The following is a 15197-nucleotide window of genomic DNA, read 5'->3' as shown; positions in this document are numbered from 1 at the left end:
GGGAGAGACGACATGTCTAAAAGAGAATGGAAATGGACAGATTTAATCTTGAGCAAACTGCTGAAGTTCTCTGAGCTTTGGTTTCCTCATCTGTAGAATGAGGGTGTTAGACCACCGGACAAAGTCTAATGACCCTTCCAGCCATTGGAAATTTATTAATAATCACTTCCTAACCATTATGATACCCACTCTTACCCAGAATGAAAAAATATATATAGTGTGTCATCATGTTCTACTTCCCTAAACCTTGTCTTTAAGTCTACTAAATTGGAATTTTTTCTTTTTAATTTAGAAGAGAAAAATGAAGGCAGGACATTTTGAAATGGTCACCATGCTGCTGGCACCTATGATTCTAATGGACATCTTCCAGGTAATGTTAGGAATGGGAAGCATGTGGTCACTGGAATGGGAACTCTTGATATAAGGTTGCCTGAGGCATTTGTGTGGGTTGATGATAGAAATGAGAACAGAGACAGTAGGTAAATTAGTTTTTTACAAGTAGATCTTATCTGTTACACACTGATATGTGTTAACTGTAGAAAATTGAAAAATTAAAATTAATCAAAAAGAGGAAAGTAAAAATCATCCACAATGTTCCACCCAGAGGGAAAGACTCAATCTGTTGGTGTGTATTCTTCTCAGCTTTCTTCTATGTGTTTATGTTTGTAATTTACAAAAATGGATTCACACTATATATATATATATATATATATATATATGGTATCTTTATATATATAGTAAAAAAATATAGCTATATATAGCTATATATAGCTAAAAAATATATATAGCTATATATAACTATATAGCTATATATAGCTATATATAGTATTTTTTTACCTTTTTAAGTTAATATTGTGCTACAGACGTCTGTCCATGGCATCAGATATTCTAAAAATATGTATTCTTCTTCAGATAAGATGACACTGCAATGTTTATCTACATGTTTTCCGTTAAACTATATAGCGACTATTTTCCCACATTCAGTATTCTTTTTTTTTCTGATAGAGAGTTTATGATTTTATTTTTTACAATTGAATCTTTAAACATTCTGTATCATATTTTTATGTAAAATATGAGCCAGGTATCTCACTTGATATTTCCCACCACATTGTTAGCTCTCACATCACTACTGAATGAGTGTTTGTCCACTGACTTGAAGTACATTCTTTAAAATGTGTTAAATTCTTAAAATTTTACCCATTTTTAAATTTAATATTCTGATATATTGTTTATAGAATCACTGTATATTCTGTTACCTGGTCTGCAGTGTGACTTTTTAAAAATTGAAGTATAATTCACGTATAAAAATATACCATTTTACTTAAAAAAAATTTTTTTAAATTTATTTATTTTGGCTGTGTTGGATCTTCGTTGCTGCGCGTGGGCTTTCTATAGTTGCAGCAAGTGGGGGATACTCTTTGTTGCGGTGTGCAGGCTTCTCAATGTGGTAGCTTCTCGTTGCAGAGCACGGGCTCTAGGCGCACGGGCTTCAGTAGTTGTGGCACACGGGCTCAGTAGTTGTGGCTTGTGGGCTCTAGAGTGCAGTCTCAGTAGTTGTGGCGCACGGGCTTAGTTGCTCTGCGGCATGTGGGATCTTCCTGGCCCAGGGATCGAATCCGTGTCCCCTGCATTGGCAGGCGGATTCTTAACCGCTGCTCCACCAGGCAAGTCCCCAAAATATACCATTTTAAAGTGTACAGTTCAGTGATTTTCATATATTCACTATGCTGTGCAACCATCACCACTATCTCATTTTAGGACATTCCCATCATGCCAAAAAGAAATCCTGTAGCTATTAGCAGTCAGCCCAATTCCCTCTTCCCTGCATCCCCTGGGATGCACTTTGTCTCTATGGATTTGCATATTCTGGACATTTTATCTGAATGGAATCATACAATATCTGGCCTTTTGTGTGGCTTCTTTTACTTAGCATAACATTTTCAAGATTCATCCATGTTGCAGTGTATATTGGCACATCCTTCTTTTTTATAGTTTAATAATATTCCATTGCATGGTTATGCCACATTTTTTTTTATCCATTCATTAATTGATGGACATTTGGGTTGGCCCCACTTTTTTGTTCTTATGAATGAATAGTCCTGCCACAAACTTTCATGCAAAGGTTTTTGTTTGTGGGAACATATATTTTCAGTTCTCTTGGGTATATACCCAGGAGTAGAATTGCTGGGTCATGTGACTCTATGTTTAATATTTTGACTAAGTGCCCCAAACTTTTCCACAGTGGCTGTACCATTTTAATTACTTATACAGCAGGGTATGAGGGTTCTATTTCTCTGCATCCTTGCTGACACTTGCTATTTTCCGTTTTTTTGGCTGTGTTGGCTCTTTGTTGCTGCGCGCAGGCTTTCTCTAGTTGCAGTGAGTGGGGGCTACTCTTTGTTGCGGTGCACAGGCTTCTCATTGCGGTGGCTTCTCTTGTTGCGGAGCACGGGCTCTAGGCACGTGAGCTTCGGTAGTTGTGGAACGCAAGCTCAGTAGTTGTGACGCACGGGCTTAGTTGTTCCGAGGTATGTGGGATCTTCCCAGACCAGAGGTCGAACCTGTGTTTCTTGTCTCCTGCCTTGGCAGGCAGATTCTTAACCACTGTGCCGCCAGGGAAGTCCCTGTTTTCCTTTTTCTTCCTTATCTTTATAGCCATCCTAATGGGTGTGAGGTGGTATCTCACTGTGGTTTTTTTTTTTTTTTTTTTTTTTTCTTTTTGCGATATGCGGGCCTCTCACTGTTGTGGCCTCTCCCGTTGCGGAGCACAGGCTCCGGATGCGCAGGCCCAGCGGCCATGGCTCACGGGCCCAGCCGCTCCGCGGCATATGGGATCCTCCCAGACCGGGGCACGAACCCGTATCCCCTGCATCGGCAGGCGGACTCTCAACCACTGCGCCCCCAGGGAGGCCCTCACTGTGGTTTTGATTTGCCTTTTTAATATTCTTCTGCAACATAAATTTGATGTGTTTGTTTTATGAATGTTTCATAATTGGTTTAACCAATTTCTTTTTTAACCATTTAGGTCATTTTTACATTTTTGTAATAAACTTATGGTAATTGAATTTCATCCATATAGGCTTTTGTTTCAATGGATAACTCAGAGGAAGAAAATATAATCAGTGTGTTCACCTAGCCTTTGTACCTGTTCCTTGTCCATTCAGTTTCCCCTGAATTGTGGTGGCATTTGTGGGCTTTTTTAGTGCTCAAGGTACTCACTATACAGAACACACAATCAATGGTGGCCTTTGGCCAGAAAGACTTGATGTCTAAAATTAGACATGCAGAGACTGGTTAGAGGCACAGGGGGAAAGACAGGATCATATTGGATCAACCCTTGATATGATGTGAGGAATGTGGGGTGGTGGTTTCAGGGTGTGATGTCTTATAAGATGTTGAAGTCTTGAAGATAAATTAGGCATTGGCACCCAAGATGCACTCTGGTACATTCTGTGCTGTGGAGGAAAGTGCATTTCTTGGCTAGGAGATGGCAATGATTTGATCTCATGAAGCTCAAATTTCCACTTCAAGAAAGTGACCTACAGACCCAGGAGTTCAGGGGTCTCAGTGACGTCCCCAGAATATTCTGTGGCTGGTAATCAAGACAATTTCTGACGCCAGCACAATTCCTACATTGGTAAAAAGGTGTTGTAAATTGTCTGCCCAGCCTTTCATAAGGGTTGTTAAGAGGACAAAATTAAACTTTTTTTTAAAAAAGTGCTACATAAATGTCAGTGATCTTCATCATCAGAAACACAACACTTTGGTTAAGAGAACGGACTCTGGAGCCAGATTGCCTGGGTTCAAATATCAATTCCAAACAAGTTAATCTCTCTGTGCCTTAGTTTCCTCATCCTTAAAAAAGGAACAAATAATAGTACCTACCTACCTCACAGGGTTACCATGAAGATTAAATGAATTAATATATATGAACACTTAGTGCTTCACATACAGAAAGCACTCTGGAGAAGTTTGTTAGGCCTTAATGATGAAGTGGCCACAGGGGTGACTGAGAAGGAGAAATCTAAGAAAATTTCACAAATGAATAGATGGTTTTATATAAGGACTAGGTTCATGGTAGTTGTAGGCAGTAAGATTATAAATTTTGTCTTGGTCTTAGATTGTTTTGTTTGAAGGGTCTTTGAGCAATTCAAGTGGAGTTATTAAGTAGGCAGTTGCTGTACAGATCTTGCACTTACAGGACAGGTCAGAGGTATTTAGATGATAACTGAAACTATGGGTCTTATATAATTGCCTAAGGGTAGAATTGAGAGTTGGAAAATAAGTAGCCTTGAGAAACACCAGCATTTAATGGCCAGCTAAAATGTGCTAGATCTGCAAAGGAGTCTAAGAAGAAATGTTTCCTTAGTGAGAGCTGTTTGGATGGAGGAATGGGGGTGGGAGACCGGATTGAAGAGGGTTGGGATATGAGTGGAAATGAAACGGAGATGGCAAAGATAGATGTCTTTTTGAAGAAGTTTGACTATGAGGGGAGAAGATAGTGAGAAGGAGATAGTGTGGGATATGGAATCAAGTTATATTTTGCTTTCTTAAGTTGGTTCCCTGCATCGCCTCTTCCTTTCCACACACACACTCACACACTTTAAGAATCATTCACATGGAGCCTGCAACTTTAACAGAGCCTGGCTAAGTGTTTCTATAAAGTCTCCAACTGAGGTTGCAACTTATGCAGTCAGTGTACCATACAAGTATAGAGTAGTGGAAAGAGACAATGATATGGAGGGCATTACCCTTTTACTTGTAGAAACCCTTAGATGGTGTCTCTGGGCAGATGTGCTCATCCTGTGTTTTGATCCGTAGGCCTGAGCACAGGGTTCTTACTTAGTTCACTTGAACTAAATATTTTGCCAGTTGCTATGCTAGATGCTTGGAATTCAGAAGATAAATATGATACATATTGTGCCCTTGAGGAACTTACAGTATAATACAGTCTGCCCTCCATATCCATACATACATGACCCCACAGATAGAGAGGGCCCACTGTATTCATTGTACTGTGCCTTTTTTTTTTTTTTTTTGGCTGCACCACATGGCATGCAGGATCTTAGTTCCCCGACCAGGGTTCAAACCAGCACCCCTGCTTTGTGCAAGCACGGAGCCTTAACCACTGGACCACCGGGGAAGGCTGTACTATGCCCGTTTTATAAGGAACTTGAGCATTTGTGGATTTTGGTGTTTTCAGGGGCTCCTGGAACCAATCCCCCATGGATACTGAGGGAAGACTGTACATATATTCCTATTACAAAATGATAAGAATAACCACAGCTTGTTGAAGGCTTGATATGTGCCAGGCATGGGGCTAAGGACTTTGCATATATTCATTATATCATTTAATCCTCACAACAATCCTGCAATTAAGATATTATTTCCTCATGTTATCCCCATTTTTTAGATGAAAAAAATTGAAGCTCAGAAATGTCAAGTAACTTTCCCATAAGTAATTAGTACCTAGTTAGTAACAGAAATGGAATTTGAACCCAGATCTATCTGATTCAAAGCTAGTGGTGTTCGTTACACTACACTGCCCTGCTTCTTACGTTATGTGTGTCATTTAAAGATGCTTAGTCCTTTTCCAGTTACTTGTAACGGAAAGACAATTCAAACTAGCTCAGATAAATAGGGAATTTACTGATTCTTATGACTGAAGTAAAATACATTTCCAGGTAAAGCTAGACTCAGGCCTTAAGTAATGTTATCAGGGCCTCATCTCTCTCTTCACCTCTCAGCTCTGCAAACCTCCCTTTGTTGGCTTTATTTGTAGACAGGATTCTCCATGGGACTAAATGGATAACTATTGGCTGCTGCAAGCCAGTATTATCCTTAGAGCTTATGGTTATAGGGAAAGAAAGCCTTTTGTTTTCCTGGGAGTGCTCTGGTTTTTAAGCCTGCATTGTTGCTTATCATAGGGGCTGAAGATGCAGAATCAGTCCTAGCCGAACCACACAGACAAGGGGGAGGGGGCATCCTCAAAGCAGAAGGGGTAATATTTGCCTTTATATATCTATCCTTCATGTAAAGTGTTTCACACAAGGTATTTCAAATTCACTCAACAGTCTTGAGTGGTTGAGGAAATTAGCTAAGAATATTGTTCAAAGCCAGGACTGCCACCTGTTTTCTTCAGTTTCACCCTCATTGTTCTTTCCTCTGTACCACAGGGTTCAAACGAATGAGTTGTAGGCATGGTCATTTACTCTTCCATACAAATATGTGAGAAAAGTTATCATTAGCAGTGGAAGATACTTCCTACATAAAAACATATCCAAAGTTCATTGTAAGCAAGGGAGAGAGTCTTGGCATGAGGGGGTGGATGCGATAAATTGAGAGAAATGATGTACACCAAATATCTTTATTTCAAGAGTATTAATGCCCTTTTCCTTTGAAGGTACAAGCTGAAATGTTAGATATGGCAGCTAATGCATTTGATGATGAATACCTGAAATGCACTGACAGGATGGAAATCAAATATGTTCCCCAGTTGCTCAAGGAGGAAAAAGCAAGCCTCCAGCTCTTGGAAGATGTGTGGGAAAATGCAGAAGCCAAGTGGGAAGCTCGGAAGACTCAGCTCCTTCTCCCTATGGGTTTTAAGGATAACCATGGAATAGCCCTGATGGCATATATTTCTGAAGCTCAAGAGCAAACTTCCTTTTACCATCTGTTCAATGAAGCTGGGAAAATGGCTGGCAAGTCTCGAAAAGATTATGTCTATGGCTTCCAGTTCAAAGCTTTTCATTTTTACCTGACAAAAGCTCTGCAGTTGCTGAGAAGATCTTGTGAGAACAGTTACAAAAATGTGGTGTATAGCGTAAGGCAGACTACTTTATTTACATTTGGAGGACTAAACCAAGTCCGATTTGGCCATTTCACCTTGGCATATTCAACCAAACCTCAAGTTGCTAATGACCAAGACGTTCTGTTAACCATCAACACATGCTTTGGAATTGCTGTTGAAAAATTTTTTGATAAAGAAAGTGAAAGAATTATTTTAATACCTCTGAATGAGGTTTTTCATGTGTCACAGGATGGGGCTGGCAATAACCTTATCCTTCAAAGCACAAACAAGACCTGCAGCCATTATGAGTGTGCATTTCTAGGTGGTAAGTGTCTGTTCTGTCTGTGCTTGTCTGGGAAAGAAGGAGTGAGACTCTTAGGCCCAGGGAGAGGTCAGGAAGAAAATTGGGAGGTTTTAAAAGGAGACAAAACATTGGTGGTCTCTCGTCTAGCTCTTTTCATACTGTTAGTTTCTTTTTTTCATAATTTAATTGTATCAAAATAATACATTTACGGTATTATTGAAAGTTAAAAAAACGAAATACTAATATAAGGTAATGGTTCTCAACTAGAAGTTTTGCCCACTAGGGTCAGTTGACCATAACTGGAAACATTTTTAATTGTCACGACTATCTTTAGTTGCTGCTAGCATCTAGTGGGTATAGGCCAAGGAACAAAACCTGCCTGGCGGCTCTCATTTAATTGGAGGTGGGCTGTCCAGAGTTGGTACAGGGGCTCAGCTACATCATGAGTAACTCAGACTCTTTGTCATCCACCAATTTTAGCATGTTGGTTTGTTGATTCATGTTTTCAGTGTGACTGTTGGCAGCTGTAGGCATCAATCCATGTTCAAGACAAAAAGAAAAGGATAGGAGGATCCAGCCAAATCTGCCTGTTTAATCAGGAGAGTAAAAGCTTTCCCAGAAATTCCGAGTAGACTTCTGGTTGCATATCATTACCAGAACAGCTACTTGATCGTCTGTAACTACAAGAAAATCTTGAAAAGAGGGTAATTAGCTTTTCCAGACTCTGTCGTGTGGGGAGGCAGGGGAGAAGGGAATTAGAAGAATCTGATCACCACCACCCTCCTCAACATTTGTGCATTTCCCCTTCCCATTCTCGCAGTGTAGTAAAGACTGGTACCGTTTTGTTTTTAAGTACTACTTTTACCTCAGAGTTATTAGTTGTATGATTTTCTGTTTCCTTAGCTTTTTATATCCCATCAATAATTCACCCCCTGAATCCTTAGAAATATAAATCTCCTCTTAATACATTTAGGTATATCAGATTCTCTCTCTCTCTTTTTTTTTTCTTTCTGGATATACTCCTGGATTCCATCACCTTACTTTATGAAAATATCCTGAAATCTCTCCTCACTACCATTCTGAGACTTTCTTTTGCTTCTGCCCTATGAGGAATCCCCTATATCTTGGATTTCCTTCTCTTTCTTGAATTACTCCTTAGTTTGGAAGGGGTAGGGATTCTTCAGAAGTTTTCTGAGAAAAGAGATATTGAGGCAAATTTTCTGAGACTTTGTATACCTGAAAAATCTATCTTTGAGACCTTGAATAATAGTTTGTAGATTTGTATTTTTGTCTTAGAAATTATTTTCCTTGGAATTTTGGAGATGTTCCTTCATTGTCTTTTAGTTTCTGATACTGCTGTTAAAAAGTGTGAAGCCGGGCTTCCCTGGTGGCGCAGTGGTTGAGAGTCCGCCTGCTGATGCAGGGGACACAGGTTCGTGCCCCAGTCCAGGAAGATCCCACATGCCATGGAGCGGCTGGGCCCATGAGCCATGGCCGCTGAGCCTGCGCGTCTGGAGCCTGTGCTCCACAAAGGGAGAGGCCTGCGTATCGAAAAAAAAAAAAAGTGTGAAGCCATTCTAATTACTAAAACTTTGAATGAGACTTGTTTTTCCCTCTGGGAGGTTTTAGGATATTTTCTTTATCGCCAGTGTTCTGAAATTTTATGGTATTGTGCTTTGGGTTATATGAGTAAAGGGTTAACAAAACCCTTTCTCCTTCCTCTTATGAAAATGGCCTCTTGTTGATCTTCTTCTAGCACTATTTCTCTGTAATCTACTAAAGGTGGAATGACAACTGTATAATCATACAACACTGCCTAATGGTAAACATAACCGTTGATTGTTACAGTGCATCTGAGCTGGGAGGTTGTAAATGAAGTATAAATACTGGAGGGAAGCCATAGCTTTGGGCATTCCTGAATGTGGTGTGACATACTGAGGTATTCTTCTTGCTGAGTCCTGGAGTATACTCATGGCGTGATTGATATAAGAGATGTTGTCTTCTATGTGTGGCATGAGGCTACTAAGCTAGGATAGTTCCTGCACCCATCTGCGTAACCTTGTTTTCTTGTATTTGAGATGTCATTCTGGGGACTGAAGGACAGCCCTGGACTGCTGTGAGGACTTGCATTGAAGGTGTATCACTCATGCTACCCTTTAATAGGTATGCTGTGTTCCCTGCCTTGCATTCTTCTGAAAAACTGAGTAAACTGGTGAGGGGATGCCTTTTGGAGTCTTATGAGTAGGATTGTCTAGCTGAACCCAAAACTGTAGCTGCTGGTCAAGCAGAGCGAGTATTGAAGTAGGGCCTTGGAAGTGGGATAGACTTTTAGACCTTGACTCAAATGTGCCAGCGCATTATGAGATAAAAAAGAACAGGTAGAGAAGTGCTGATGAGATTATACCTGTGAGATGGAGTGGGGAGGGGAGGTGGTCCACTTTTGATTTAATGGCAGAAGCTATGTGGCCATTGAGATCCCTGGGGCACAAAAAGGGTCATATACTTGCACAACCTGCACCTGCATGATCCTAAGAGTGCACGCGTCCTTAAATTTTGCACTCTAAACACCTCATTTGCCTCACCTTAGTCCTGGCCCTGAGTTGGAAGTTAGACCAACTGTTCTCCCTGAGGGGGCAGACGAAGACTGAAGTGAGCAAATTTATGTTGAGAGGAAGAGTGCCCATTTCCCTCGCCCAACCATACACTGGACCTGACCAAAACCGAAGCCAGTTGGAGTCAGTTCATGCCAGCTTACGGGAGCTGACTGTGGGCATATATCTCTTGGCAATTCCTCATACGTCACGACGGCTTGAAATTGGCCGTGGATGAGAGTTATACCATGGACATCAGCAAACCCTACAAATCAGAACCCCCATTCTCCACCCCAGAACCTGTTCAATTTTACCAGCACATTATAGCCAGAAACCCAGTTGCAGCTGGGCTGACAAAATGATACCACTTTTGGTGCTTCTAATGCACTCAGCCAAATGCTATTTGTGGAGGCATTGGTTCTGCAGAAACCCTGGCTACGGTAGCTGCAGTAGGCCAGATCAGTCACTCGTATCTGGTTGATGAACAGAGGTGGGCAGTGGAGCCCACAGAGTTCATGTTTGTGAGTAGCATTACGATAAACAAAAGGGGTGGAGCCACTGGGTTGATTCAGAATGAGCCAAGTCCCAGACCTACATGGGGAAGTGTGTTATGAGCCCAGTGTGAGGAAAGGGGAGGAGAGTGGGCAGACTTCTGTGGGCCTGCCCAGAAAGTCAGGCAGAGGCTACGCAGCAGGTTAATTTCCAGACCAGCCACAAGGGAAAACCTCCGTGGAGGCTCACCTGTACTATTTGTTTGGAGAGCTCTGGCAGAGTCAGGCCACTGCACTTGATTGTGTTGCTTTACCTCTAAACTGGAGTCTGACCAATGTCCTCTGCTGCCATCTGGAGATAACAAATGGGAACTCAGGATCAAAAACACCCTGAAGTGATCATTAAAGCTAGGCTGTTTGAAACACTATGAAGGATAATAACCAGGGGTTTTAAAAGCTCAAGCCAGGAGGATATAATCAGAACCTTGTTCCATTGTGACTGAATATACCTCTGGATGTAAAAAGGCAGCATTTATGAAAGTGATTAAAAAATTATACTGTGCTAACTTTACTGTGCTAACACAGTCCTGTGCTGTTACTTTAAACTTGCTTGTGATTTTCAAGATAAAAATGTATGTGGGCCTTACAAAAACTAGTTAGCTAAAGAAAATAGTTCAGTTGGTTAGGAAATGGAGAGGATAATTCCTGGTGGTCAAAGATACTCGTATTAATCCAAGATAATGGGAGTAAGTAAATGGTAACAAAACCCTTGATCCGTCCTTATGGGAAAATTACCACAGGTTAACCTTCTTTTATACTGTTTTTCTAGAAAACTTGATAAAAGTAGAATGTCAGCTGTGTAATCAGGCTACATTCCTCATCGTTTAAAATGACCCCATCTGAAAACTGCACTTGGATTGGGAGGACTATAGATGAATTATAAATACCTGGTAGGAAGCCATAGCTTTGAGATTTCATGCACCTTACAGTGTAGATATAATATGATTTATTGGAAGAAAACTTATAAGCAGAGAAATAGTAGAGTATACCTCATCCCCTGAACTCTCATCATTTTACTGAACAGGCTGGTCATAGATCATCTGGTATTTTGGACAGTATTTCCATGGAGAGGGACCAGACGGTATATATGTAAATATATTTTACATGTTAATAGAGTCATGGGGGCAGGGAATATCAGTGTTCCCTGACTGCAAAAGTAATCTTGTTAGAAAGGAAGAGGCCCTGAACTCCAGTGGCTGGTGTTAGTCTATTTTGTTGAGCTTACTCAGACCTTTTGAGGCAACTCTCTGCTAAGCCATCAAAAGGGGGAAAGAAGATGAACCTACAGAGCTATCCAGATTTATTTTTTATAAATCCACCCCTAGCACTTGAGGGTTCATCAAATATAAGTACCTTCATTGGTTCTGATGGACACTCTTTTAGCCTTCCCTGGAAGTAGAAGTTTCTGTGTTGTTGTCTGGGATTGGGGATTCAACAAGATTCCGTATAGATAAACCAGATAGGAAGTGACATATCACATATCCATCACCTCGAGAAATTCACATTATGAATCAGTGCCTAGAACATTTGGAAGGCTGTTCAGACTGTTTATTCCATATTTATAGGAAAAGGGAGAACTCTTCGTTACCAACCCCCTGCAGACTTTCACCCACCAGACTTGTTCATGCTGAGTATATCAGTCAAGGTTTCCAACCAGAGAAACAGAATCAGTTGTAAGGAATTGGCTTACATGATTGTATGGGCTAGCAAGACAAGTCTGAAATCCATAGGTCAGGCTGTCAGGAAGGGCAGGCTGGAACTCTTGGGTATGAGCTGAAGCTGTGCCCACAGGCAGCATTTCTTCTTTTGGGAAGCCTAAGTGCTTAAGGCCTTTCTACCCATTGTATCAGGCCCACCAGATTATCTTGGATAATCTCCCTTATATAAAGGTAACTAATTATAGATTTTAATCCCATCTACAAAATACCTTCAAGGCAACAATTTAGATTAATGTTTGATTGAATAACTAGGGACTGTATCCTAGACAAGTTGATACATAAAACTGACCCTCACACCTGTATTAGTTATCCATCACTGCATAACAAATTACTCCAAAATTTAGTGGCTAAAAACATTTATTGTCTCATAGTTGCTGTGTCAGGAATCTGGGTTCAGTGTACCTCGGTCTTTTGACTCGGGATCTCTCACAAGGCTGCAGTCATCATAATACTTGACTGGGGAAGATGTGCTTCCCAGCTCAGTCACATGATTGATGGCAAGATTCAGTTCCTAGTGGGTTGTTGACTAAGGCCTTAGTTGCTCATGAGCTGTTGGCTGGGGGCCTCCCTTGTTCCTAACTACATAGGCCTCTCCATAGACTGTCTCACAGCATGGCAGCTGTCTTTGCAGGTGTGAAATCTTACAGGTAAGGCCCCCATTGAGCCAATAGTTTGGATAAAGTAGTAGGTGAGGCTTTGTACTGTTTAATGCAGAGGTTCTCAGACTTTCTTGGTTCATGGTGTCCTTAGTGTTGTCATAATTTTTTTCAGTGTCCCTAGGCTAAAATAAATGCCTAAAAATTCCATTTATTAAGTAAACTCAAACAACTCAATAAGTATTTATGTCCTAATATCTTAGTAGCTGTTTTTAAGAAGTAATATATATAAAAAGTTTTAAGAACTATTATTTCATTTTTAACCACAGTGACTTGCTAATGGGATGTATGTACCTATTGGACGCTGACTGCACAGCTTCTCAAACCTTGGTATCAGATTAGATACCATCTTATTTCCTGATCCACATTGATTTTTCACATGTACTTGCTTTTTATCACAACCATTGCTAAAAACTCAGCTTTGCAAATATATGATGTTATCGAATAGAATGTAACCTGACTTTGAAACTGTGTTCTATCTAAAGCTAGTAGTTCATGCAGTGTCTGAAAGATATCAAGTCGGGCTGTGTTTGTCTTGAAATTTTAAAATATCCCTTGGTACCCCTGTGAATTTGCTAGAGCGTGCAGGGACACCTCTACCACTGTTTGGAAACTGCAGGTCTAATGGATGGGCAGCCATTTATTTGCGGAAGTGGCTAAGGCTTTAGGAGCCAGGTTTGGCCCTTAATTGGAGGTAAAATTTCCATGTGACAGTGGAACTTTTGGGAGTTTGTCCTACTTCATGGGAATTTAGTTCAAAGAGAACCCATTGCACGATAAGTTATTAGGTTGGAGAATCATGACTTTTCTTTTGGTGAGACCATCTGTCTCATTAGGCCCAGTAACAGGCTAGCAGTAGCAGGGCCTACAAAGGGAGGGGTCCTTGTGTCCCAAAGTGCAGTGGCCAGCAAATACTGCTGTAGTCTTGTTGCCAGAAATTCCAGTCAGCTATGAGTTTGGTCACAGACATCTGTAATTTCTTGAGGTCTGAAGGAGATAGGAACTCCTGGGAGGGCTTTATTTACTGTTGTCTGAACTGCTTCCAAGGCTTCTTACTGTAGAGCTCCCTGCTAAAATAACAACTTATAAGGTTTTCCAGTGTGGCTGGTAGGAATAGTCACTGTTCTTCATCCTTTGAGTTCTTTCCCTGGCCTTGGGTAGTTTCCTTAGACAAGTATAAACTGATCAGTACTTTGCTGAGTACTGGAAACCCTTGGAAGATCTCTGGGGTTCTCTGTGCAGCTCCTTTCTCTTTAGTACTCTGTAAAAACTAAACTATCCTGGTATTTTTCATTGTGGAAAAAGTTTAAACTGCTTAATAGTTATAATACCATGTGAGTTTTCTGTTTATTCTTGAGTTATTTTTGATAAGTTACATTTTTCTAGGAATTGTCCATTTGTCTTACATTTCAAATTTATTGGCATAAAGCTAGTCACAGTAATCTCAGGTCTTTTTACACCTGCTGAATCCATGGTTATATTCCCCTTTTCAATCCCTATATATATTTGTGTCTTCTCCCATTTATTTCTGGATCAATCTCTTACCCATTTTTAACCCTCCTACTTTTTTTTAATTGAAGTATAGTTGATTTACAATATTATGTTAGGTTCAGGTGTACAGCAAAGTGATTCAGTTATATATATATATATTTTTTCAGATTATTTTCCATTATAGGTTATACAGGACATTATGAATATAGTTCCTCATGTTATACAGTAAATCCTTATTGCTTATCTATTTTATATATAGTAGTTTGTATCTGTTAATCACATATTCCTAATTTATCCCTACCCCCTCCTCCCTTTCCCCTTTGGTAACCATAAGTTTGTTTTCTGTGTCTGTGAATCTGTTTGTTTTGTATATAGATTCATTTGTATTATTTTTTAGTTTCTACATATAAGAGATATAATATTTGTATTTCTCTGTTTGACTTACTTCACTTAGTATGATGTTCTCTAGGTCCATCCACGTTGCCGCAAATGACAATATTTCATTCTTTTTTATGGCTAATATTCCATTGTGTTTATACATATACATACACAATGGAATATTATATATATAATATATTATAATACATATATGTGGTATATAGATATATATACCACATTTTCTTAAGCCAATCATCTATTGATGGGCACTTAGGTTGTTTCCATGTCTTGGCTATTCTAAGTAGTGCTGCTATGAACATTGAGGTGTATGTATCTTTTTGAATTAGGTTTTTCATCTTTTCTGGATATATGCTCAGGAGTGGGATTGCTGGATCATATGGTAGCTCTATTTTTAGTTTCTTAAGGAACCTCCATACTGTTTTCCATAGTGGCTGCACCAATTTACATTCCCACCAACAGTGTAGGAGGGTTTCCTTTTCTCTACACGCTCTCCAGCATTTATTGTTTGCAGACTTTTTGATGATAGACATTCTGATAGGTGTGAGGTGATATCTCATTGTAGTTTTGATTTACTTGTCTCTAATAATTATGATGTTGAGCATCTTTTCATGTGCCTGTTGGCCATCTGTATGTCTTCTTTGGAAAAATATCTATTCAAGTTTTCTTTCTATTTTTTGTTTGGATTGTTTGTTTATTT

The 15197-nt window shown here is 39.9% G+C and overlaps 1 protein-coding gene across 1 annotated transcript in view; it reads left to right on the top strand.

The window, feature by feature from the left end:
- Positions 1-292: 292 nt before the first annotated feature.
- ART3 (ADP-ribosyltransferase 3 (inactive)) overlaps positions 293-15197 on the top strand; it is a gene marked incomplete at its 3' end in the record, with an annotated part of 35581 nt that continues 20676 nt past the window's right edge. The window contains exons 1-2 of the mRNA XM_082642767.1: positions 293-370; positions 6404-7115. Coding sequence (XP_082498893.1) covers positions 302-370; positions 6404-7115 — 781 coding nt within the window. The 5' untranslated portion in view covers positions 293-301. The remainder of the gene's footprint in view (positions 371-6403; positions 7116-15197) is intronic.

The sequence above is a fragment of the Mesoplodon mirus genome, assembly GCF_964341445.2.
Source record: "Mesoplodon mirus genome assembly, chromosome: 2".
NCBI lineage: Eukaryota > Metazoa > Chordata > Mammalia > Artiodactyla > Ziphiidae > Mesoplodon > Mesoplodon mirus.
The sequence above is the reverse complement of the archived record's forward strand: the minus strand, read 5'-3'. Positions and strand labels throughout refer to the sequence as shown.